General features: G+C 46.0%; 1 protein-coding gene across 1 annotated transcript in view; it reads right to left on the reverse strand.

The window, feature by feature from the left end:
- SOS1 (SOS Ras/Rac guanine nucleotide exchange factor 1) overlaps window positions 1-18710 on the reverse strand; it is a 415017-nt gene that overhangs the window by 76250 nt on the left and 320057 nt on the right. Inside the window, exon 18 of the mRNA XM_077486479.1 lies at window positions 5854-6026. Coding sequence (XP_077342605.1) covers window positions 5854-6026 — 173 coding nt within the window. The remainder of the gene's footprint in view (window positions 1-5853; window positions 6027-18710) is intronic.

Genomic DNA, 18710 nt, shown 5'->3' on the forward strand with positions numbered 1-18710 from the left:
CCTCCCCCCATGAATTTATTGTACTTATTGCTACAGGAAGGCTTGCGAACGGGACCGCGTCTTCTGCGAAGTTCCACCAAGGTGTCATCGTAGATGGTGGACATGATGTATACATCTTTTCTATCCCTCCACTTCACAGCCAACACTTCTTCGTTCCTCAAGCTTGTCAATTCCCCACTTTGAATGGTTGTAGTGACAAGATGCTGTGGGAAGCCCTTTGTTTTTCCTTGTACCAAAGGCCAATGTTTTTGTTTTTTTTAGGTATAGGTAGCAGAGAAGGGGCAAACCGGTGTAATAATTGTCCATGTAAATATAACACCCCTTTTAGAAGAGTGGGAATGCCAACTCCCAAATAATTTTTCTACTTATTCGCATGTACGACGGACACTCAGGGGGCTGGAGCTGGGAATCTTTGCCTTCGTACACGCAGAATGAGTACACATAACCAGTGTCGCTTTCACAGAGCTTCTTGAGCTTTGAGCCTACCTCGCTCTTTTACTGGGGATATATTGCTTGATTCCCAGCTGGCCTGTGAAATGCACCAGGGATTCATCCACAGATATATTTTTGTCAGGGACATAAAGTTCGGCAAACTTCTTTGAAATTTTTTTTTTATTAGGGGCTGAATTTGAAAAAGTTTATCAAAGCTTGGGTGATTTTGGGGGGGGGGGGGGGGGGGCGGGGGGTGCACTGTGAGTTGTCACTGAAATGCAGGAAGCACATTATAATTTCGTATCAGGACCTGGACATGGCCGATGAAAAAATTGGCATATGGTGGATGGGTTTGGTCGACCAATACTTATGCATTTCATTTTGTTCTGTAAGCCCCATGTTGAGTGTTAGGCCTAAAAACAATTTCAGAGCCCCCGTTGTTAGGGGTCTCCATTCAAAAAGATGGCCATAGTTGGAGCTGGGGTTGGTTGCAATGAATTGTTGGGCAAAGATTGGTTTGGTCCACGATGCCTTTAACTTATTTGTCAGGGAAAAAATAAATTAAAAGAAAAACATTTGGAAAAAACCTGCAGTGTTGACCTGTACACCTGGCTGTGGCTGACCCTGTGATAGAAGGCAGCCACAATGGGTTTGCCAAGGCATCTGGAAGCTGGGTTTTGGCCCTAATTCTTTGGCGTGCACTGGGCCTCTCCTCCTGGGGTCCTTCTCTGATTCTAAACCTGATGTGCTGCCTTTGAGGGGCTTGCCTTTCCGAACCAGAATTGGAATCAAAACTGAGCGGTGAGAACTCCCCGTTGCTCTGATCAGTCAGACTGAGTATTTGGTATGCCTCTTCTGGGGTGTACACCTTTCCGGACATAGTGGCTGTATGTACTCTGGTGGCAGGTACTCTGGTGGCAGGTACTCCTGATGTACAGGTACTCCTGCCGAGGACGTCATATGATGCCCACCCAGGATGGGAGATCCCATCTGTGGGTGTCATTCGACTATGGCTGGGTATTGAAGTGGTTAATCCTCGTGGTATAATTTCAGCTTCAATATATGCCTCTAATTCAATTATATTCCATTTTCTTTTTAAATGTTTAATAGTCAAGTTGCTGTGTTTCCTAAAAAATTGTCTAAACTCATGTTGATGTTTAGGGGCATTTTGTTCGCCTCTACTAAATACTGCCCTAATCTCTTGTTTCATCCCACTATCAATACAAAGTGCCATTATTGACAACCCCCACACACCTAAACAACAGACATATCTATAGAGGGCATCATACCATTAAAATAAAAACCAGAGGGAGGGAAATATGTTGGATGAACCAACATAAAGATGAAAAAAGAAAAGGTTGGCAAAACTGGGGATGTTCGTATCCTTGCTGTATAATATAAATGATCACAGTGCTATTGGTGAGCAAGGAAATCATTTGATCAATATATTTAAGGGATGGGATATAAATACATCTAATAGGGTGGCTTCTCAACCAAAATTATTTGGTAAGCAATTAGCAGGACTCAACCATATATAGGTTTATCTAAACCAAAAACTATATGTACATAAAATGAACAAAAATGGCAATATCATATATACAGATGTATATTGAAATATTGAGGACAACTATCACTTAGTTGGCATTTGGAGATGATTGGCTATGCATTGACAGATTGTTCTCGATCTAATATTGTGAAAAATTGCATAAACCAGTGATTGTGAAGCTATCATAAAGTAACATGTGTGTACGAATGACAAATCATGAGAATTACCTGCAGGCTGTGGGAATAGTCTCCTATTTATAATGAAGTAGGAAATTAGTACCATTGCTTCGCACTTGAGAACTGAACAACTTGTTAGCCTTTGGAGTACTTGAAAAATGCTTCCTTTCATTTTTGGGGGCCCTCCCCTCTGGTCTAACATATATGGGGATATAGATATTGGTGTTTTTTTTTTATGCATGTAGCTCTTTTAAGGCAATACAATTATTGTAGTTTAACTTGTGAGTGTGTGGAGATCTATTTGTTTTTTATTTTTTGTGTTGATGAAGATGTGTTTCTAGACATTCCCAAAGTGAAGTGGTGATCTTCAGATGTTCTGCTCACTTGGGGTGCAGCCAGAAAAGTGCCCACAAGAAGCAAGCTAAGCAAGAAAGGTTCTTTTAAGCAATGCTGGAGGTGAAGTTTCCTAGGGAAGGTTGAGTTCCTGCAATGGTACTGGAGCAGCGATACCAAGGTTAACACAGAGTGAGATAATGGCTACATTTTTACCGCACTAAAAAACAGCAAAGGCACAAAGTTTAAAGAAGGGTCAGCTGGTATCAACAAAGAATTAAGGGGAACCCTTAGCCCCTTCTGGGGCACAGCAGCACCTCCCTTTCCGTTTCTCTTCAGAAGAAGCCCGCAAGGCAAGTAAATCCAGAGATTTTAGGAGAGAAGTCCTACCACCTTTAGATAACTAAGCTAAACTGAACAATGCTGGACAGAATATTTCAAAGGGAGGAACTTCACCTTCTATTTGGTTTCCACCTCTTAGAAGCACGGGCATATACCAAGTTGCCCATTGTGCCTCCCCGGGAACACAGAAATACAAATATGAACAAGCATAGGTAGTCAGATGCACAAAATAAAGGATAAAAAATACAGCCCCTTAGCAGGCTGAGACCAACCTACATACATGCATGCATGCCTTTACACGCACATGAACTTTAATGGCTTCCCGGTCTTAGTCCGTAGGGTTCAATACTGAGTTGGCCCATACTTTTGGTAATATAGTGTATTTTCATCAAGAGGCTAAAGTAAATACAATATATATATATATATATATATATATATATATATATCTCTTCTCTATACGTTTTTATTATTCTTAAGGTGTAAAAAGTAAATGTGGATACAGAAAAGTATAAGGTATGGGAGTACCACGCAGGGCAATATATGAATTATATAGGCTGGTAAGGTTTTAGGCAAAGCAGTACAAATAAAGAAAATAGGATTTTTATAATGGCTTACCTGTAAAATCCTTTTCTTTCTCGTACATCACGGGACACAGAGACTCAGTAATTACTGATGGGTTATAGGGCATCACTAGGTGATTGGACACTGACACACCCTAGACAGGAAGTTCAATCCCCTATATAACCCCTCCCCTTACTGGAGGTACCTCAGTTTTGTAGCAAAGCAATATACGTATTAGAAGAGGGGAGGGACCACTGTGTCCCGTGATGTACCTCAAAAGAAAATAATTTTACAGGTAAGCTGTTATAAAAATCCTATTTTCTTTCTTGTACATCACGGGACACAGAGCCTCAGTAATTACTGATGGTATGTCCCAGAGAAATGCTATCTGAGGGGAGTGGAAGCACACAACATAGGGTGTAATCAGACCTGAGGACCCTGTACTGTTGCCTGCAGCACACTATGCCCAAAGGCGATATCCTCATGGCTTCTCACATCCACCTGATAAAATTTGGTGAATGTATGGACTAATGACCAGGTTGCGGCCTTGCAGATTTGAGCCATGGAGGCCTGGTGATGCACTGCCCAAGAAGCACTAATAGCCCTAGTGGAGTGCACCTTGATCTGAAAAGGCAGAATTTTTTGCTTCAAACCATAAGCGTGAACAATTACTTGTCGAATCCATTTAGCAATGGTAGATTTCGACACTGCCTGTCCGCTATTAGGACCTTCTGGCAATACAAACAAAACATACGTTTTGCAAACCTGAGCAGTCACTTCCAGATACGCTTTGACTGCTCTCGCTACATTCAAAGAATGTAGTGATTTCTCTTCCGTAGAACAGAGATTTGGAAAAAAGAAAGGCAGAACAATATCTTGGTTTAGATGAAAACCTGAGACCACTGCAGGTAGAAACTAGGATGAGGGTGTAACACCACTCTATAGTTACATAGTTAGTAAGGTTGAATAAAGACACCAGTCCATCCAGCTCAACCTGCGTGTGTCTACAATTGTCCCTATCCCTGTACATTGCACACTCCCTACCCTCAAGGAGCCCACAATCCAAGGTCTATTCATATACTAGGGCCAATTTTGGACAGAAGCCAATTAACCTACCTGCATGTCTTTGGAGTGTGGGAGGAAATAGGAGTACCCAGAGAAAACCCACGCAGGCACAGGGAGAACATGCAAACTCCAGGCAGGTAGGGACATGGTTGGGATACGAACCAGCAAACCTTTTTATTGCTAGGTGAGAGTTCTAACCACTACACCACTGTGCCGCCCGTCTATCTTTGTGCATTATCAGATATGGCTCTTTACAAGAGAGGGCCGCTAATTCTGATACTCTTCTGGCAGATACTTGTGACCAACACCTAAGACACTGGCTCCAGTAAGGGGAGGGGTTATATGGGGGATTGAACTTCCTGTCTAGGGTGTGCCAGTGTCCAATCACCTAGTGATACCCTATAATCCATCAGTAATTACGGAGTCTCTGTGTCTCGTGATGTACAAGAAAGAAAGTATTGTTTAGCAATACACGTTAGAAAATCAATCAAGATGCATAGTGTGCTCCAAGCCAAAGTATTCCACAAGTTCCATTGATAATCGAAGGCCAACAGGGAATCACTTTTCCCAGCCAACATATATTCATAGATATGTGTTTTGATAGTCTCAATAGCTTATGATGGATTAGGCACTAAATTACTCTTCCATTGCCTTGCAATAATTAGCTGTGCTGCTAAAACTATATTTATCACTACAGAACAAGGGTGCACTGAGAAGCTGCCAACCTCAAAGAGAATTCCTGTAGTCTCTGAAATATTTTGAAACATTTTCCACCAGAGGCTGGTAAGATGCTTGCAAGACTATAGAATATGCAACAAGCTTCGAATAGAGTCGCAACCTGTTCAACAGAACAGGGTATGAGAGAGTGAAAATTTGGCTAAATGGGATCATGTACCACCACCACAGGGCAATTTTTTGGCTCAATTTCCAGTGGTTCCCAACTGGAAGCTTTGTATACTGGTTTAAAAGCCCTTAACTGAGTAGTGGTGTAGGCAGATCAGTTTCCCTACATCACTAAAAAAAAAGCACCTGCATAGCGCCTGTAAAGAGCCTCTCCTATGTCTCCAGTGTGAAAGGCCAAGGACCTTCACACTGGAGCGGTGCGCTTGCAGGACAGTAAAAAAAAGTCCGGCAAGCAGCATCTTTGCAGCGCTGAAGGAGCGGTGTATAATCCACTCCTAAAGCTCCACTGGCCATTGAAATCAATGGGCAGTGCCACCGAATCGCCAAAGCGTCACTGCAGCTGTGTTTTGCAGGCGGTTTTAACCCATTTTGGCCGCTAGCGGGGGTTAAAAATGCTAATAACGGTAATAGCTTTACCGCCGACGCCTCGGGGGAAAACCGTGTAAAGTTATGTGTTTCATTATCCCAATATACCACAACAAGAAATCTACTTACACGGATGTCAGCTTCTACTTGTAAACAGTAAGGCTGGTTCTGGTACTGCTGGATCTCACCAGTGATCTCAGCCACTTTCCTCCTTTTGCTGAAGTTCACCAATTCCTTCCCATGCCTTTTCAGAAAATCCGGATTGCCTTCTTCTGTTTTTAAAATGTTGGTCAAATAAATTCCTACAAAGTATAGAAAAATAATAGTTAAGAGTCAGACTTTTGTCCACAAAGATTTGTGAGAGGCACTTTAAAGAGGAACTATTGCCGCTAAGCCCCTTTCACACTATGTTGCACATGGCATGTATGAGTTTTCACATGTTTTTGGCGCATTGTCAAGCTTTGTGCATAGGGCAGCATTTATTGCCATGTTTGGGGAGCCATTAACTGTAAATAGCATTTCAAGCATGACATGCATTTTTTTAGTGTTTTGTTAATGTGCTATTGTGTGAATGCAGCTTAAAATATATATATATATATATATATATATATATATATATATATATATATATATATATATATATATATATATATATTTTTTTTTTAACAGAAACTTTTTTATTGATAAAATAAGGCATCATTACAACTTATGCACAGTTCTCTATACATAGATAATTACGGAGATCAAACCTTCAATCTAGTTCATCATAAAGGAAAAAAAAAAAAGGGAAGAAAAGGGGAGGTGAGAAAGAGAAAATTAAGAGAAAAAGAGAGATTTACCGAACACAGGAGAGGCAGAGACATGAATGCCGGGTAATTAAAGCATTACAAACTCACTTCAAATATTAACCACTTTCAGACCGGACCATTTTGCTGGTAAATGACCAGAGGTCTTTTTACAATTTGGCACTGCGCTGCTTTAACTGGTAATTGCGCGGTCATGCAATGTTGTACCCAAACAAAATTTGCGTCCTTTTCTTCCCACAAATAGAGCTTTCTTTTGATGGTATTTGATTGCCTCTGCAATTTTTATTTTTTGCGATATAAACGTAAAAAGACCGCAAATTTTGAAAAAAAAATGATATTTTCTACTTTTTGTTATTAGAAAAATCCAATAAACTCAATTTTAGTCATACATTTAGGCCAAAATGTATTCAGCCACATGTCTTTGGTAAAAAAAAAGTCAATAATTGTATATTTATTGGTTTGCGCAAAAGTTGTCACATCTACAAACTAAGGTACGTTTTCTGGAATTTACGCAGCTTTTAGTTTACGACTGCCTATCTCATTTCTTGAGGTGCTAAAATGGCAGGGCAGTACAACCCCCCCCCCAAATGACCCCATTTTGGAAAGTAGACCCCCTAAGGAAATTGATAAGTGGCATGTTGAGCCCATTGAATATTTTATTTTTTTGCCTCAAGCGATTGAATAATGACAAAAAAAAAATTTTTTTTTTTTTTTTACACAAAGTTGTCACTAAATGATATATTGCTCACACATGCTATGGGCATATGTGAAATGACACCCCAAAATAAATTCTGCTGCTTCTCCTGAGTACGGGGATACCACATATGTGGGACTTTTTGGGAGCCTAGCCGCGTACGGGGCCCCGAAAACCAAGCACCGCCTTCAGGCTTTCTAAGGGCGTAAATTTTTGATTTCACTTCTCACTACCTATTACAGTTTTGAAGGCCATAAAATGCCAAGATGGCACAAAACCTCCACAAATGACCCCATTTTAGAAAGTAGACACCCCAAGCTATTTGCTGAGAGGCATGTTGAGTCCATGGAATATTTTATATTTTGCCACAAGTTGCGTAAAATTACAAACTTTTTTTTTTTTTTTCACAAAGTTGTCACTAAATGATATATTGCTCACGCATGCCATGGGCATATGTGAAATGACACCCCAAAATAAATTCTGCTGCTTCTCCTGAGTACGGGGATACCACATATGTGGGACTTTTTCGGAGCCTAGCCGCGTACGGGGCCCCGAAAACCAAGCACCGCCTTCAGGCTTTCTAAGGGCGTTACAGTTTTGAAGGCCATAAAATGCCAAGATGGCACAAACCCCCCCCCCCAAATGACCCCATTTTGGAAAGTAGACACCCCTAAATTTAGGGGTACACTAGTGAGACTAGGTAATAAATGGCGGGTGCCCTGAAACTATAAAAAAATAACTAACCAACCAGCGTCAACTGTAACAGTTATATGGTGATCACTGGTGAAAGGGTTAACTAGGGGGCAATCAGGGGGCTTTATGCGGTAGTATATGGGGGTCCCTGGCGCTATAAAAAGCTGCGGCGAACCTAAATACCTACCTGCCTAACTAGCGTCACCTGTGACACTAATACAGCGATCAGAAAAACGATCGCTTATTAGGCTGGGTTCACACTGGAGCGATGCGGGAACGCCACGAATCCGCGGCGGGTTCCCGCATCACATGCCTCCCGGCGGCAGTTCACACTGCCCTATGCGAACTGCTGGGAGTGTCAGTGAAATGTTAATGACACCCCCAGATCAGTTCGCATATCGCAGTGCGATCTGCAAACTCGGATCGCATGGTGTGAACACCCATGCGATCCGATTCTGCTGCGGACCAAAAAAAGGGTCCCGTGCAAGTTTGCGGCGGGTGCGACACGAATTCAGCCATACTATCTGTATACTATCTGTATGGCTGAACTCGAATCGCACAGAGATCGGATGTGATTTGCACTGCAGTGCGATGCGAATCACATCCCTTCTCATAAACCGCTGCAATGTGAACCCAGCCTTAGTGACACTGGCGACGGGGGGTGATCACGGGGTTAAACCTTTATTGGGGGGGTTAGGGGGGTACCTTAGAACTAAAGGGGGCTAACCCTAACTGCCCTAACAGTTATTACAGTCACAAATGACACCCGCCGGGTGATCAGGGGGTTAAACCTTTATTAGGTAATAAATGGCGGGTGCCCTGAAACTATAAAAAAATAACTAACCAACCAGCGTCACCTGTAACAGTTATATGGTGATCACTGGTGAAAGGGTTAACTAGGGGGCAATCAGGGGGCTTTATGCGGTAGTATATGGGGGTCCCTGGCGCTATAAAAAGCTGCGGCGAACCTAAATACCTACCTGCCTAACTAGCGTCACCTGTGACACTAATACAGCGATCAGAAAAATGATCGCTTATTAGGCTGGGTTCACACTGGAGCGATGCGGGAACGCCACGAATCCGCGGCGGGTTCCCGCATCGCATGCCTCCCGGCGGCAGTTCACACTGCCCTATGCGAACTGCTGGTAGTGTCAGTGAAATGTTAATGACACCCCCAGATCAGTTCGCATATCGCAGTGCGATCTGCAAACTCGGATCGCATGGTGTGAACACCCATGCGATCCGATTCTGCTGTGGGCCAAAAAAAGGGTCCCGTGCGAATTTGCGGCGGGTGCGATGCGAATTCAGCCATACTATCTGTATGGCTGAACTCGAATCGCACAGAGATCGGATGTGATTTGCACTGCAGTGCGAATCACATTCGTTCTCATAAACCGCTGCAATGTGAACCCAGCCTTAGTGACACTGGCGACGGGGGGTGATCACGGGGTTAAACCTTTATTGGGGGGGTTAGGGGGGTACATTAGAACTAAAGGGGGCTAACCCTAACTGCCCTAACAGTTATTACAGTCACAAATGACACCAATGCAAAAAAAAAAAAAAAATGACATTGGTGTCACTGTGACTGGGGGGCAGGGGTAATTGGGGGGGGGTGATCGGGGGGGTGTGAGTGTGCCTGGCATGTTCTACTGTGAAGTGTCGTGTTGGTGCAACTCACCGATCCTCTCTCCTCGGTGTCGGAACGAAAAATACCGACACGGAGGAGAGATTACATCACTTCCTCTCCTGTGTTTACATTACAGGAGAGGAAGTGATGTCACGAAGGATTTCTATTCGTCGGGAGCGATTGCGAGGGGGTGGCCATGAATGAATGGCCGCCCCCTCATCCCGGATCGCTCGCGAACGAATACCGACCGCCGCAGGCACCGGGCGGGGGCCCGATCGGGCCCCCGACCCGCGGGAAGGCAGGGACGTACAGGTATGCCCATATGCCTGCCCGTGCCATTCTGTCGACGTACATCGTCGTGCGGCGGTCGGGAAGTGGTTAAGGGAGCGAGCACTCAACCATGGGTCCCAGATACCACCAAACTTCTTGGGGCATCTCCGCCCCATATATGTCAGTTTATAGAGCGGTAGTACCGAGTCGACCACTGAGTGCCACTGGGAAAGTGTGGGGGGAGACGTTTGCTTCCACATCTGTAATAGCACCTTCCTGGCATAGAAGCAAAGATAAAACAGCAAAAGACTCTTATAAGTGGCCTGTACCACTGGGTCTGTTATTCCCAGAAGAAGCACCTTAGGGTCCATTGACACTGAAAGATCAGTGACCGCATTGATGTCCGCCAGCACCTGCTGCCAGTAGCCCTGTATAGCTGGACATTCCCATATAACATGGTAGTAGGTACCAATTGCCTGCTGGCACTTAGGGCAAAGCTCAGACTGGGCGGGATATATTTTGGCTAAGCGCTGAGGGGTATAATAGGCTCTGTGTATAAATTTCAACTGGATGAACCTATCTCTTGCGGAGATTACCTTGGGGCTATAGTGTTGCAGGGCTAAGTCCCATTCCTCCTCTGTAAGGGAAGGGATGTCCCCCCTCCAAACCCGATATAAGGGCGATTCCCCTCCTGGACGCTCACAGGTCAAACGGAGATATAGGGAGGAGAGGATTCTGTCCACCCTACGAGAGATGAGAAATCTCTCTATCACGTGAGGCTCCACCAAAATCTCCCCCGGAAATTGAGCCTGCGTTGCATGTTTTAACTGGAGGTACCTGAATAGCATCCAGGAGGGAAGTCCATAGGCCTCTCTAAGGTACGGAAAGGGGAGGAGAGCCCCAGTTGGCATGATTTGTTCGAGTTTGTATATTCCAAAGCTGGCCCAGAGGCTGGGGTCCGGGATAGAGCTAAAGTGTGGAAGTTTAGGGTTGCCCCATAGCGGGGTATGAGGGGAGATAGAGTCAGCCGCCTTAACAGTGGCAGTGACTCTTTCCCAAACTTGGATTGTGGTCCGCATCGGGGTCGTTACCTGTGGGCTGGACTTGGCTCCCCTATAAACTAAGTTTGTCAGGGCTGCACAAGAGCCCAAAATCGCTGCCTCCAAGGTGACTGCAGGGTTAGATTTAGACTGAGTGAACCACCATCAGACTGTGACCAACACCGCTGCCCAGTAGTAGCGACGGAAACAGGGCAGCGACAAGCCACCCAGAGACAGTGGAAGCTGTAGCTTGGCCCTAGAGATCCTCGGAACCCTGCCACCCCAAATAAATGAGGAAACAACCCCATCCAGTTTGTGGAAGAATGTGGCAGGGATAGGGACAGGGGTATTTCTAAATACAGTGGTGTGAAAAAGTGTTTGCCCCCTTCCTCATTTCCTGTTCCTTTGCATGTTTGTCACACTTAAGTGTTTCGGAACATCAAACCAATTTAAACAATAGTCAAGGACAACACAAGTAAACACAAAATGCAATTTGTAAATGAAGGTGTTTATTATTAAAGGTGAAAAAAAATCCAAACCATCATGGCCCTGTGTGAAAAAGTGATTGCCCCCTAAACCTAATAACTGGTTGGGCCACCCTTAGCAGCAACAACTACAACCAAGCGTTTGCGATAACGTGCAATGAGGCTTTTACAGCGTCCTGGAGGAATTTTGGCCCACTCATCTTTGCAGAATTCAGTTACATTAGAGGGTTTTCGAGCATGAACGGCCTTTTTAAGGTCATACCACAACATCTCAATAGGATTCAGGTCAGGACTTTGGCTAGGCCACTCCAAAGTCTTAATTTTCTTCAGCCATTCGGTGGTGGACTTGCTGGTGTGTTTAGGATCATTGTCCTGCTGCAGAACCCAAGTTCGTTTCAGCTTGAGTACACGAACAGATGGTCGGACATTCTCCTTCAGGATCTCTTGGTAGACAGCAGAATTCATAGTTCCTTTTATCACGGTAAGTCTTCCAGGTCCTGCAGCAGCAAAACAGCCCCAGACCATCACACTACCACCACCATATTTTACTGTTGGTATAATGTTCTTTTTATGAAATGCAGTGTTCCTTCTACGCCAGATATACTTGGACACACACCTTCCAAAGAGTTCCACTTTTGTCTCATCGGTCCACAGAATGTTGTCCCAAAAGTCTTGGGGATCATCAAGATGTGTTGTGGAGAAATTGAGACGAGCTTTGATGTTCTTTTTGCTCAGCAGTGGTTTTCTCCTTGGAACTCTGCCATGCAGGCCATTTTTGCCCAGTCTTTTCCTGATGGTGGAGGCATGAACGCTGACCTTAACTGAGGCAAGTGAGGCCTGCAGTTCCTTGGACGTTGTTGTGGGGTCTTTTGTGACCTCTTGGATGAGTCGTCGCTGCGCTCTTGGGGTAATTTTGGGCGGCCGGCCACTCCTGGGAAGGTTCACCACTGTTCCATGTCTTCGCTATTTGTGGATAATGGCTCTCACTGTGGTTCGCTGGATTCCCAAAGCTTTGGAAATGGCTTTATAACCCTTTCCAGACTGATAGATCTCAATTACTTTCTTTCTCAATTGTTCCTGAATTTCTTTGGGTCTCGGCATGATGTGTAGCTTTTAAGGATCTTCTGGTGTACCTTACTGTGTCAAGCAGCTCCTATTTAAGTGATGCCTTGATTGTGAACAGGTGTGGCAATAATCAGGCCTGGGTGTGGCTAGAGAAATTGAACTCAGGTGTGGACAACCACAGTTATAGTATGTTTTAACAAGGGGGGCAATCACTTTTTCCACACAGGGCCATGATGGTTTGGATTTTTTTTCACCTTTAATAATAAACACCTTCATTTACAAATTGCATTTTGTGTGTACTTGTGTTGTCCTTGACTATTGTTTAAATTGGTTTGATGTTCCGAAACACTTAAGTGTGACAAACATGCAAAGGAACAGGAAATGAGGAAGGGGGCAAACACTTTTTCACACCACTGTACATATAAAAATTTAGGGAGAAACGTAATTTTTAATAGATTAACCCGTCCCACTGGTGTCAAGGGCAGCGTCTTCCATATCTGGCATTTCGCCGTTAGAGCGTGCAGGATTGGGTAAAGATTATCTGCCAAATATTGGGAGAGGTCTCTGGTGATCTCAATCCCCAAGTATCTAAAACGGGTAACCCTTTGCAGAGGAGACGAGGGGGGTGGGGGGGGGGGGGGCGTTGAGTCAGAGAGTAGAAACAAGCTGGATTTACCCCAATTAATCCTGACTCCCGAAAATTTACCGTATTCGTCAATGATTGATAGGGCTGACGTAAGGGAGTCCGAAGTGTCCCCAAGGTACAAAAGCGCGTCGTCCGCATATAGGGTCCACCAAGGGACCCACCTGTAATCCCCCCCACCCCCTCCGCGGAGCGAAGGAGAATTGCCATAGGCTCAATGGCCAGGGCAAACAGCCCTGGAGAGAGGGGGCATCCTTGTCTAGTGCCTCTGCAGAGGCGAAGAGGGGAGGAGAGGATCCCACCCATGCGTATTCGAGCCGTAGGGGAGGCATATAGCTGCTGGATCCAGGCCACAAATTTAGGGCCAAACCGGTTGAGGACTTGCCAGAGAAAGCCCTACTCCACGGAGTCGAAGGCCTTCTCCGCATCTAGAGAGGCCACCGCTCCCTCCCCGGCCACCTCCCCCAACCGCGCTATGTTCGTATAAAGACGCCGTAGATTGATATCAGTGCCTTTACCAGGCATAAAGCCGGTCTGTTCCCCATGAACCAAGGAGAGTATTACTGTGTTCAGTCTACTGGCCAGTATCTTCGCCAATATTTTAGCATCAACGTTCAGCAAAGATACTGGTCTATAGGACGAGCACAATTCTGGGTCTTTTCCTGGTTTCGGTATGAGTACAATTACAGCCTCTGAAAAGGAGCTGGGAAGGGCATTCGTCGCCAAGGCCTTGGTAAGGGTAGAGTGATAGTAAGGGGCCACCACTTCTAAGTTGGTTTTGTAAAACTCTGATGGGAGTCCGTCAGGGCCTGGTGTTTTCCCTGCCTGGAGGGACTTAATCGCCCCTGGACCTCAGTCAGGGTGATAGTGCTCTCCAGGGCCAGCGCAGCCTCCCGAGTCAGGGCAGGGAATTCAACTCTGTCCAGGAAGGAAGTCAATTCCGCCTGGGAATACATAACTTTGGATTCATAAAGATGAGTATAGTACTGCTCGAACCGAGCATTAATTTGGACTGGGTCAGAGAGCAAAGTGTTATCAGTCCCCCTAATATTAGCTATGCAAGGACTCCCCGTCCGCTCCGCCGCCAGCCACGCCAACAACCTCCCTAGCCGTTCACCTTGTTCAAATATCCTCTGTGTCTGGGAGAGGAGGAAGCGGCGACAAGAAGCGGTGCAGATCAATGCCAGCTCCCTGTATGCAGTAAGCATGTCCACATGCGTACTCGGGCTCGGAGAGCTCGCATATTGGTCCTCCAGTCTTATCGCTCTAAGTTCTGCCTCCGAGAGCATCAGTCTCGAAGTCTTTCGGATTTGGGCAATATTAAATTGGTACCTCCCCCGGCGTATGCTTTAAATGCATCCCACAGTGAGGCCGGCGGTGCCGAGCAGCCATTATGGGTCCAGTACTCTCCCAGCTCTGACAGCATCAATGGGGCCACTTTTTCATCTGTGATCCAGTACCTGGAGAGCCTCCAGAGTCCCATCCCCGCCACAGAGTCTGTGTGCAGAGTCAGCATCACCGGGGCATGATCCGAGATGCCGCGTGGCAGGATGGAAACCGCGGAGACCTTTTGCAAGAGAGTGCTCACATAGATCAAGTCTATGCGTGACAGCGTCGCATGCGAAGCCGAGTGGCACGTAAATTGTCTGGCCGCCGGGTGTTTCCACCGCCACACGTCATGGAGACCAAACGTATCTGCCCATCTAGCTAGGCCAGAGTCGGGTGCCTGCCAGCCGCGAGCCTGTCGACACCTGGATCTGGAGGCATGTTAAAGTCCCCGGCAAGGACAATATTATTTACCGGGTAGCTAGCCACAATAGCCAGAATCTTCCTGAGTATCGAGAGACCCGCCGGCGGGGGCACATAGAGTCCAACCACCATCATGTCAACCCCATCACATATTGCATGCAAAATCACATACTGCCCATCCGGGTCTAAGTGTAGATTCATCAAGCGGAAAGGGAGCGTCTTATGTACCAAAACACTAACTCCCCTAGAGTGCGAGGACAAAGGAGTGGTAGTAAGATCCCACCCAGGGCTTTTTGAGTGAAAGTATACGGGAACCCGTTAGGTGAGTCTCTTGTAAAATACAGATGTGCGGGAGGGTATCCCTTTAGGTAAGTAAAAACCAGGGAACGTTTGATTTTAGAGTTCATCCCCCACACATTCCAAGAGACCAACCTTAGGGGAGCCATAGGAGAAGAAACAAAATCATTACAGTCCTATCCCCATCACCACCCCCGCCCCCCCCCCCCCCTTCAGCCATAAAATAGAGTGGAAAAATAGGAATCTCAGCTTTGAGATCAAAGGCTCCAATATAGTACGTTGTAATGAGAGAAGTGCAAAAAAATCCAGCAAGTGCATACAGCCAATTATTAAACCCACTGAAACTTACCATCCCCCCTCCCCCCCACCCCACGCTACCCCCCCTACTTGAGCGCGTTTGAAACCCGAAAAAAAACATGACACTCAGTCCCTTGGGAGCAATGTAACAAAAGAGCACCTAGAAGGCACAGTAGAGGGCACTCGTGTCCAGTCTGCAACTGCGCTGTCAACCGGATAAACAGCTCAACATTATTGTCCTGCCTGCAGATAGGGAGTCGCCCGGACGAGTAAGCCCGGGGACACAATTCTTGATGTTGCTTGAAAGTGGGGTAAGAGATGTTCAACTGCAAGGTGTCCACATGCATAAACCCACACAAAGTAAAACAATCTCCTCTCTTTCCATAACATAGGATAGACAGCAGACGTAAAGCCAACCTTAGCCAGGGCTCTGAGTCCTATAGCCCAGCTAGCAGGGAAGGAGAAGAGGAAGGGGGGGGACCATGGGTAGATACGGGGGAACTCAAATGTCAGAAGAGGGTCTCCCCCCTGAACTGTTAAGCGCTCACATAGTAAGTCAGCAGGGGCCGCAATAAAGATCCGTCAATGAGCGCGAGCCATGGACAGAGAAGAGTTAGTGACAGGCTCACCAGTTAACGCTGCGGCAGAGACTCCAGCCAGTTGGAAGCTTCTTCAGGCGAGGTGAAAAATGTATGGGTCTCGCCGTCCTGTACTCTAAGGCGTGCTGGGAAGAGCATGCTATATTTCAGGCCCTTCTGCCGCAGGGCCATCTTCACATGATCAAATAGTTTCCTCTGCTTCTGTGTTTCCACTGAAAAATCTGGAAAGATCATGAGCCGGGATCCCTCAAAACGCAGCTCTTCCACATTCCTGCTGTCTCTCAACACCAGGTCCCGATCCCTGAAATTCAGGAGGCGAAGGATAAGGGTGCGAGGAGGGGCTCCAGGAGGTCCCCTAGCCGCCGGAATTCTGTGTGCCCTCTCGACTGCGAAAAACGGTGAGAAGGCCACCTGGGGGAGTAGCTGGCGGAAAAGGCGCTCCATAAAGGCAGCAGGGTTAGAGCCCTCCGATGCCTCCAGTAGTCCAATAACCCGGAGGTTATTCCTTCGGTTACGGTTCTCCGCACGGTATTCCAGCACGCAGACCTTGGTGGTATGAAGGGAGGCAGAGTGCTCTGTCAGGGTATCTTCCGCAGCCCCCACACGGTGCTCCACCTCCGTCAGCCTGGTGCGGAACTTATCCATGTCCCTCCTGATCAGCCCCATCTCGAGTTGTATGGTGTCAATCTTCGCCGTCAGCAATAGCCTGCATAAGGGCTGAGTAGTTGTCCTGCTCCCGGAGCGCAGGGTCAGCAGAGTCTGTAGCTGCAGTTTGAGACGCCATGTCCGAGAGTGTGTAGGGCCGAGATCCTCCACCGCAAGGCTGAGTACGCGGTGTTATAGGCTTTCAGCGGCGTCACCGACTTCTTACTGGGCATACCAATCCAGGATGACACTAGATGGGTTCCGATGGCCACGGGAAAGTCGTTATCCGCAGGGAATGAGGATATTTAGCAGTCCAGTCTACGGAGCTCCCGCACTATGCTTCTGCTTCTGCTCCACCTATGGAGGGTATGACTAATCTGAGGCCTAACAATATGGGTCCCTATAATGACATTCAGGGAAGCTCTGGTAATGGCAACTTGGGTATGAACCCAAGCCACAGCAATTAGGGTTTTCCCAGGCCAAACCAAGGCATCAAAAGAGTGGTCGAGCTAAGAGAGGAACTAGAGGGGGGAGGCGTACTCAGCCCAAAAAGACCAAGAACATAACTGGTGCAGGTATTTTTAACCTTAGCTCGGCCACTCTTAGTAATTGTGAACTGAGTGTCCTGGATAAGGGCCTCAAGTTTGCCCCAGCCAAAAACATGAACAAGTTTCAAACATACATGGATATTCATAGGTATGTTAGAAAACTCAATATTCAAAGATATGTAGCTTCAAATCCTACCAACTTTCTTAGAAATACCTCTGGCGACTATTGTCACTCGGGGCTTTCTAATCCATCACTTTTCAACCCACCTGGGCATTTGTGTCCCTCTTTAAAAGTCTTTCGCGATCTGGCCCTCAAAGACCTTGAAGAATTGCGTATAAAAAAAGTTAGAAATAAAGAGGTGATTGATGCTGGCATTGAATCCCTTTGCAACAATAAAAATGTGGTCATCCGCCCAGCGGACAAAGGGGGGGGTATAGTCATCCTTAATAAGGATGACTATATAGGCGAGATGAATCGGATTTTGGGAGATAGGGCTACTTACATCTCCCTACCCTCTAATCCAAATGTACAATACAAAAGAACTTTGGAGTCCCTTGTTGCCGAGGGATTCGATCAGGGAATCTTAAATAAGAAAGAAAAGGCCTTTCTTGTCCCAAAAACTCCTAGAATCCCTGTAATCTACTACCTACCTAAGGTCCATAAGAGTCTAACCTGCCCCCCGGGACGACCCATTATTAGTGGGATCGATTCCATCACTTCCCGGGTGGGCAGGTATATAGATTTCTTTTTACAACCTCTAGTGCGTCGAATGCCATCATTTATTAAAGACACTAGGCATATAATTAACCTTCTCGAGGGATACCATCCTAAACCAGGGACTCTGCTGGTGACTGCAGATGTTGCGTCACTTTATACAAGCATACCCCAAAATATGGGCCTAGAGGCCGTTTCAGATTCCCTAGAAAGGTTTTCTGACCTCCCCTCAGAACAAATAATCTTTATTATGAAACTTTTAGACTATGCGGCTACGCATAACTTTTTTTGGTTTGGAGGGGATTTTTTTCGCCAGATTAAAGGGGTCGCAATGGGGGCCAAATATGCCCCTAGTTTGGCGAATTTGTTTATGGGGAAATGGGAGGAGGATGTCGTCTATGCCCGTGTCAGGCCACAGCTGACCTTTTGGGCCAGGTACATAGACGACATCCTCCTCCTATGGGATGGGAGTGAATCGGATCTCTCCTTGTTTATGAGTGAGCTTAACGCCAACACCAGGGGTATACACCTCACTTATGAAGCCAGTCTTACCAAAATAAATTTTTTAGACCTTACTATCACTATTAAAGGAGAACGTTTTATTACATCAACTTTCTTTAAAACCACCGATAGGAACTCCTTTATACCTACTACTAGTTGCCATCATCCATCTTGGCTCAAATCAGTACCTAGAAGTCAGCTCTTAAGATTGAGACGTAACTGTACAGAACAGGATGTTTTTATACAACAGGCCCGCGTTCTCACTCAGAGGTTCATTGATAAAGGTTATCCACCTGAACCCTTGACACGTCT

This window comes from Lithobates pipiens, unplaced genomic scaffold, assembly GCF_037356315.1.
Source record: "Lithobates pipiens isolate NorthernLeopardFrog02 unplaced genomic scaffold, aLitPip1_a1.2 Scaffold_18, whole genome shotgun sequence".
Classification (NCBI taxonomy): Eukaryota; Metazoa; Chordata; class Amphibia; order Anura; family Ranidae; genus Lithobates; species Lithobates pipiens.